This window comes from Castanea sativa, chromosome 8 (genome assembly GCF_040712315.1).
Source record: "Castanea sativa cultivar Marrone di Chiusa Pesio chromosome 8, ASM4071231v1".
Classification (NCBI taxonomy): Eukaryota; Viridiplantae; Streptophyta; class Magnoliopsida; order Fagales; family Fagaceae; genus Castanea; species Castanea sativa.
In genome coordinates, this window is record NC_134020.1 from 21,233,128 (window position 1) to 21,242,144 (window position 9,017).

At 36.2% G+C, this 9,017-nt stretch overlaps 1 protein-coding gene across 1 annotated transcript; it reads right to left on the minus strand.

Moving 5' to 3' along the window:
- Positions 1-4,131: 4,131 nt before the first annotated feature.
- Positions 4,132-5,674, minus strand: LOC142608226 (uncharacterized). The gene has a single exon (XM_075779958.1). The coding sequence runs from the start codon at positions 5,524-5,526 to the stop codon at positions 4,345-4,347; it is 1,182 nt and encodes a 393-aa protein (XP_075636073.1). The 5' UTR covers positions 5,527-5,674; the 3' UTR covers positions 4,132-4,344.
- Positions 5,675-9,017: the final 3,343 nt, after the last annotated feature.

Here is a 9,017-nt window from a genome sequence, read left to right on the forward strand (position 1 = left end):
ATCCCTGCCTACCTCAACAGGGTGTCCTGCCCAAAAACCAGAGACGAAGAAAAATCTCGTCTTCTAATTCCTATCTGATGTGACCAACGACTTTATTATTCTATAATCTCTTCTTCTGGCTGTAAATTGATAAAGCCACAGGATTGGCTAAGTTCAGAGGGTTTGTAGCAGAAAAGGAATTCGTTTAAAGTAAGAGGACAATCCCCTTCAAAAACCTCTCTCCACAAAATTTGGATAGAAACGATGAGTCTCCATGCATTGGGATTGAACTGACACAACCCCAAACCTAATCTAGTGAGCAACTCCCTAGAAAATGCATTAAGAGGCAACCTAAGACCTCCTAGAAGATAGGCCTCATAAACTCCTATGCCAAAATGAGGTTGGCAACACCACTCATCACGAACAGCCAACCTAGGGTTTAACTCATTTGGGATCTGGTACCAACTCCTAAGAGACGCTAACTTTTTATCGTTTGTCTTAGAAGAAACCCCCACAGCACAGATGTATATGGTCTTAACCTCATCTTGAGGGGTGGACAAGGGAGCACTGGAGGGACCAGCCCTAGACCCAGACGTTGTTCTCATCCGAAGTTCCTCTTAAAAGACTTCCAAGGGAACCCTAGAAATATACTCGTCTGTGGTGTTCCCCCCACTGCTACTACTATTACTACTAGATCCACTGTAACTAGTTGAGTTGTGGTATTCGTCTATCTCTTTATCAACACTATTACTAGACGAAGAAACAACTTCAGACATTTTGAAAATTTAAGGGAAACCTAAAGATAAGTGTAAAGAAGATACTTGGCTTTAGACGAAGGGAAACTAGGGACGTTGGAATACTTCTAGATGAGGCGATGGACGAGGAATGTCAAACAAGAAAATTTGAAAAATGCAGAGCGTATGAGAGGAAATCTACTATTTATAGGTGTTGAAAAATGATACCTAGAATGATGTGATCAATCAGGAAGAGCCATGTGGCAACTTCCTCGAAAACACACACCGAAGCGATGGTTAACCAATAAAGTTATGACGCGTGGCACAATCCGAGACCATAGGAACTTGACCTTTAAGATCGTGACACCTAGAGTAATGCATGATCATGAACAAGGAAACACGTGTCCAAAGACCAAGAGCTCTAAACGACCTTTGGACGTGGGGGCAACTGATAGGGTATGATAAAGTACCGACCCAGGCATCGTCCATAGAGGTCGTCCAGGACAAGACTAGCGAAGCAAGGACTATGTAAACCTCGTTAATGACTATCTCATCCATGGAGGAAGAAGCTTGAACGAGATTCGTATGATTAGGGAAACAAAACCACGTCATCTCGTCTTGGAGAGCCATAAACCTCGTCCTGAACAAAAGCCATCCATAGGAGGAACGACCTTTGTTCCCAAGCGAGGTACGCTCAACAGGAAGATCCTCGGACGAGGCCTTCACACTAAGTAAAATTCCCGAGTGTGTTATAACTCCTTATTACATGCATAACTTCCAGTAACCGTTATTTGAGAAATATATAACTCCTAAGCAGTTGTGGAAGTTATCTTTGAACCCTCACACCTCCTCGAATTCAGAGAAGGTTACAAGTTTGATAACTGTCTTTAAGACACTATAAACGCACATTCAAACCAAATAAAGGTACGTTTATATTTCCTAAAAAGTTGGAACTCCAAAATTAGAGAGAGAAAAACTAACTTTACCATCAAAGGATTCTTGGCCGGCAACCCCGGTCACCTTTGATCGCTTTTCTTTCTTTTTCAGACCACCAAGGCAGCAAGCAGTCCTTTCAAGTCCAAAGCATCCAACCTATTGATTTTCATTGTATCATCAATTGTTATTTTCCATGGGGTGCATTTGTTGTGCTACTTTGGGCCTTGATGTCGTGGCTTTTTGTACCTCTACAATATGTTTTTCTTAGACTTATACAAATGCTTAAGTTTTTAATTATACAGTGTCTTTCTCTTTTTCTCAATCTCAGATGCCTCCTTCTGTCATGGGGTTCTTCTGTTTTATATCTCCTTCTTTTCTTTCATCCCAACCTTCTACGTGTAGATCGGATTACTAATCATCTTGATACTTGTCCCATCAGCACCTTCTTGAAGTCTTTGTGGGTAGTTGTAAGGCTGGAAACTACTGTTCAGATATCACTTCCACATTAATGTGGCCAGAAGGTTAAATGCAGAGCATTCAATGCGATGGTAATAGCTTTATACCCAGATCTTTCTCATCTCTCTGGTGACTCACCTCTCACGGAAGTTTATCCTCCCAAGTATGGTTGCCCACTGCCTAGGGCTTGATGGGTGGTCAGACTTCAGGCCTTTAATCTATTGTCCAAGGAGAAGTAGCTCTTCAGACAACATCAGTTGTTTACTATGACTTGACCTCCTCTTTGGCTTAATAACCTACCTATCTTCGTCAACACTTACCTGTCCTCGTGCTATCTGATGTCCTCGAGCACGACCCACGACCCAATATCCTTGTATGGGCTCTTCATATACACAAATTATGTTTATTTTATGAACTGTAGTTGAGCATTATATGAAAATGCGTTTATTTTGACTAAAAAAAAATTTGTGATATATCAAAATCTTCTATTTCAACAATTGTGCTCTAACTAATGTCACGAATTTGAAACCAGCCACATGTGCTCTCGCATTTAAAATAAAGTCTTCAATTCCATTCTACCCATTGATTTAGTTTGTCCATTGTAATAGCATGTTTTAGTATGGATCTATTTTGATGTAGCGTTTTAGAATTACCATTGACTTATTTTATTTTATTATTTTAATGAAAAATAAATAAATTTGGGCCTCCATTACAAAATTTTATAGCATATTAAATTATCAATTAGAAACTAAATAGTACAGAGTTTTAAAGAAGTTTAGAATATCTTATCACATGGCGAGGAGCCCATAATCTCCACCAACTTGTTTATATAGAGTATTTGGAGTTTTATCTCTTATTTCCTTAGCGATAATGACTACTAGTATATTTTAAAGTATTAAACCATTAACTTATGTTACTTGGTAGTGTCCTCAACCAAAATTGTCAATTCCATTTTCGTTACAGTAATAACAGCCAAATGTAGTCAGTTAATCAATACGAGTCATTCCTTTGTTCACCTTAGCCTAAATTATAGCCTATTCTACTAAATTTTAATCGATACAATTATTTTAGCTAGCATGTGATTTTTCCCCTTTCTTATAATATGAAATTTGAGTATAATTTCATATTATTGCCGTGAGAATTTTGAGTTATTGACCCATCTTAAAATAAATTTACTGATTTGACATTTGAAGTTTGAAATTTGGCCATATTAGATTAAGGTATCAATTAATCATAAATTATGGGCTCCTTGCTATGTGATAAGATATTCTAAACCTCTTTAAAAATGTGTACCATTTGGTTTCTAATTGATAATTAAATATACTATAAAATTATGTAATGAAGGCTTAAATTTATTTATTTTTAATTTAAAATTATATATAATAAATTAATGGTAATTTCAAAAGGTTACATCAAAACAGATTAATACATAAACATGCTATTATAATAGACAAATCTGAACAATGAGAGGATGGAATTGACAAGTGAGCTAAACAGACTAATACTTAAACATTCTATTATAATGGACAAATCTGAACAATGAGTAGAATGGAATTGACAACTTCATAGTGGTTGGTTTCAAGCTCGTGATATTAGCTAAAGCACAATTGTTGAGACAGGATTTTTATGTATCACAAATTGCTTTAGTCAAAATAAAGGCATTTTCATACAATGCTTAACCAAAATTCGGAAAACAAAGATTTGCGTGTAAAATGATCAAAACCGAATTTATGCTAGCAAAAAGCAGATCCTTAATCCAAAATAAATCACTAGGGATTCCTCTAAACAAAAAAGAACAAAAAAAGAAGAAGGTTTTTTTACACATTTTTACAAGTTAAAAGAGTCCAAGGAGACAACATGTCTTAAACCACATTTGAACTAGAAGATTTACACTGCCCAAGTGGATACCGTTCAGATATGACAACCTCTAAACAAAATTATCCTAACACTAACATGACTGCAAAACTAAGTTACTACCACAGTACCACCAAAGTGGTCACGGGTCACAGCCCCCCCATTCATCACATTTGCAATGAAGTTTAGGTCATTATTAATTTAGGTTTATCAAGTTCGGCTTTGGGCCTGTGTGTGACCCTTTATGGGTCACAGACAATTTTTAAAAAAAAACCCTAGTCAAAAGTTGTAATACACAATCACCAACACAAATCATAAATAATAACAATCCATGATTGAGAAAAAAAGGAAAAGAAAAAAGAAGGACCAGACCACATGATCAAACTCACACAGTATACACAATCACAAAGCAAGGAAGCACAGCCCTTGGATTAAACACCAACAGCTCCTCCTCATCCACACTGGTGTGGACCCCATTCCCACTTCTTCCAAAGACTGAGTCAAACCCTCCATCCTCCTTGTCCACTTCCTCCGAGTCACACCCGACCCGACCCGCCACGACCCGACAAACCAGCATGGCCCTTTTCACGTTCATGAAGCTGAACTCTTGCTCGATCTCCTCAGGGATCGCCACGTGTGCCTTCCAGCTGGTCGATAGCGTGGAAATCCCGTCCAACTTGGGTGAGAACCCGGACTTAACAATCCCACACACACTACAATATTGCTGGTTACAAATGCCGGAATTGCCGTTAAGTCCCAGATCACACAGAAACGTGGAACAGTGAAACCTCAATAGCTCATTCCCATCAGCTATGCACCTCTCGTCTCGTCTCTTAACGGCGCCGTTTCGCGCAGCTTTGGCTTTGACTGTCTCTCTGTACTCTTCGAACCTCGAGAGTATCTTGGGACTGTTATGGATCTTCAAAATCCGATGAAGTATCGGGCTCTTATGGTTGTCGGTCCAACCGGTTTTGAATATGATCCGGACGATGTTCTTGCCGGAATCACCATCAACAAGCTCCGAAACAGCGTGTTTGGTTGCCTGGTGTTGTTCTAGGAACTGGGGTTTAGGGAAGATTTCGCCGCAGGCTGTGCAGGGGAAGATATCGTTTCGGAGAGGAAAGAAAGGGTTGTCGGCGGAGATATCGGATTCTGAGCAAGACCCCGATTTTTTTTTACGTGGAGGATCCGATAAGTGAGTTTCGGGTTGGATGATGAGGGGAACAATGGAATGCTGGGATGATCTGGCGGAAGATAGAGTAGTGGTGGTGGTGATGGGAGTAGGGGGTGTTGTTGCTGGTTGGGTTTGAGTGATGGAGGAGATGTTGGATTTGCAGGAATTAGAAGAGAAAATGCGTTTGACAAAGGACCAAGAGGAGGAGAGAGCTTTTTTGGGTTTTGAAGGAGAGGAGTGAGAGACACTGAGAGGAGAGACTTTGCGTTTCTTTGAATAAGGGCGCTGGTGATGATCGTCGGCGGTGGTGGTGAAAATGAAGCAACCAAGATGGAGGAGGAGGAGAATGAAGATAGAAAAGAACTTGTTGACGAATGTTACCACACTTGCCATTGGTGTATGTAGGAGCTTTGAGCTTGAGCTTTGGTCTAGCTAGGCCATCAGAGAGAGAGAGAGAGAGAGAGAGAGGTGTGTGGGTTGAATGATGGAATGAGAAAGGGAATAGAAGAAAGTGAAGGGAAAAGAAAGGAAGGAATGGAAAAAGGTGACGTAGATGGGGGCTTTAGAAGAATAAAGCTAAAGAACAGAGTAGTAGGTGTGACGCAACTTCATGGCATCTCCATTCTCTATTCCATTCTCTTCTCTTCTATTTACTGTTTGGTGTCTCTACTCTAGCTGTAAAGATTATTACATGACATAGAAATAAATATTACAAAGAATATTTTTTAAGTTAGTATGTAATAAGTATTATTATTTATTAATTTAGTGACCAAAGATAGAATTTTGATTATGCATTTACAATTTAGTAAAGTATAAAAAGAAGGTATAATTAAATTATTTTTAAGTCAAATTTTCTAAAATACATTTATTTTAGGGTATTCAAAATAGAGCTAATAATTAACAATAAGAAAAATTTATTTTCTTTCCTTTTGAAGAAATGGTAACTAATGATTTTTTAGGGATTTTTTTAAAAAAAATTCTTACCTAAGGTAAAAGAATAGATATTAGTACTTTTGATAAGGAATAATTATTCCTCATTTTGAAGAATAGCTATTCATAAGGTATAACTATTTATTGTAATAAAAACATAACTAAACAACCGAATAATAGTTATGTCATAGAAATGTCAATTACATTACAGTGTCTATTATAGTCTACCAAACGTGTCTCTAATTTTTTATTATTTATCGTCCCTGCTTTTAGGATGAGATGAGAAATTTAGGGCCCATTGAGTTAGGTTGTTTGTATTTTTTAAAAATACGTGTAGATAAATAAGTGTGAAAATATGTGTAATATTGTTCAAAAATTAAAAACTATTACTTAAAATGCTATTTCTTAAGATGCTATACCAAAAGGCCCTCAGTTTTTGTATTATTGTACTATTATATTAAATAAATCCGAAATGGCAGTTAATATTAACTTTTTACAGAAAGAAACGGCCTGTCATTATCTGGTTGAGATGATACCAGTCCTCGAGAGTATAGAGTATGAGTGTTTTTGAGAGTTAGGAACTTGGACGAGTTATAATTTTTTGATTTATTTGGCCTACTCTATATGTAGCTTCTTCTTTCAGTTAGGAACTTAGACGAGTTATAATTATTTGATTTATTTGGCCTACTCTTTATGTAGCTTCTTCTTTCTTTCTTTTTAGAAAGTTTCATTTTTACACACACAATAATGTTACAACAATCACATGATACATTATCGGAATTACAGTAAAAGAAATTACCTCGAATACCAGGGCAAAGGATATTGGCATGTGGATTGTGGAGGTTTTTGAGCTGATGATATGCAGTGTCAATTATTATTTTTTAAGAAAGAATGTAATTCAAGTTCCTAAAGGCTGTTTGGTAATGTATTTTAAACAACAGCTTTTAATATTTAAAAAATATTACACGTATTTTTATACACTTTTTAACCCATACATATTTCTCAAAAAATCAAACAACATTACTAGAATAGTACTATCAAACGGGCCTTAGATATCACAAATACGTGCCTCTGCACGTGCAGGGTTCCTCCTTAATCAGCTGATCCATTTTAATTTGAGTTTTATGAATTATAAAAGTTAGGATCCGTTTGGATACAACTGAAAACTGAAAACACTGTAACAAAATAATTTTTAAATGTGTGAATAGTACAGCGAATCCTATTTTAAATATAAAAAAAACTGAAAAGTGCTGGTACTGAAAAGTGATAAATAGTGCTCTTGTCGCTAGTTGAAACCTGTGCAGGAAGAAAAAAAAAAAAAAAAGAGGCTGGAAACGCTGAACGCTAGACGCGTTCAACTATCCAAACCAAGCCTTAATCGTTTGAGTTATAATGTTCTCAAAACTTGTTTATGAATTGATTTAGCATGCGATACCATTTCTCCTCTTCTTTCAAGGAGAATCAGAATCCAAAGCCTTCTCTTCTGTTCATTTCTTATGTTATTTTGTTGTTTTACTGTTTTAAAGATATGAACAGATAGCACATGATATTGTCTGATGTCTCATCCTAGCTTCAACGCTTTTCATCGTATAATTGAAGGACATACCAAATAGTATACACATGCTGATTGCTGAGTCACAATCTTAATATAATTTTGGATTTTTCATACACTGTTTTCTGAGGAAAAGAAGGTCAAGGAACAGCTTCAGAATATTAAAACCTTTTTGCACGAGTCGGGAAGATTAGGATAACTTTTTTACACGCCACTTGTGGTTTTGAGTGTGTTAGAATTATTGAATAATTCTACTGTATTCCGTGCCAAAATAAACTGTACAATAGGTACTTTTTTACATAATACATATGAGTGTATTAAATTTTGTAGTACATTAAATAAAAAGTAGAGGCGGAATGGACCTTACTTACACCTAATATACATTAATATCTCTCCTCAAACTCAAAGAGAATGAGAGCCCAATTTGAGTTTATCAATTAAAGCATAAAAGCCTCTTATAGGGTGTGAGTAGGGGTGGCAAATGAGCGGGTTGGGTCATAAATGAGTTAGGTGTGTAATTACCCATTTATGACCCGTTTATATATAAATTAATTATCCATTACCAATTCGACCCATTTAATTAGTAGTCCACCCATTTAACCCAATATGACCCAAATACCTCTAAAACTACTTGAATTCCCTCTTGACCTCCAAAATTACCAAAATACCCCTAAATACCTAAAATGATGCAAATACCCCTACACTTCCAAAATTACCAATATACTCTTGGACATCCAAAATTATCCCTAAAATCTCTAAAATGAGGAAAATATCGCCAAAATCTCTAAAATGAGCAAAATACCCATAAAACTTTAAAATAACCAAAATACCCCCGATATCTCTAAAATTACCAAATATGCTCAAAAACCACTAAAATGACCAAAATATCCCCAAAATCTCTAAAATGAGCAAAATACTCATGAAACTTCTAAAATGAGCAAAATACCCACTGAAACCAAAAAAAAAAAAAGACCAAAATACCTCCAAAACCTAAAATTACCAAAATAACTCCAAAAACCTAAAAATTGATCAAAATACCCCCAAAACACAAAAATTAACCAAAATACATTAGAAACTCAAAAAATGACCAAAATACCCCGAAACCAAAAAATGACCAAAATACCCCTCCCCCTAAAACCCAAAAAATGACCAAAATACCCCCAAAAACCCAAAAAATGACCGAAATACCTCCAAAACCCAAAAATAACCAAAATACTTCCAAAACCCAAAAAATGACCAAAATACCTCTGAAACCCAAAAAATGACCAAAATACCCTTGAAACCTAAAAATGACCAAAACACCCCCGAAACCTAAAAAATTACCGAAATACCCCAAAACCTAAAAATTACCAAAATACTTTTGAACCCTAGAAATTTACTGAAATAACCAAAAAAATCTAAA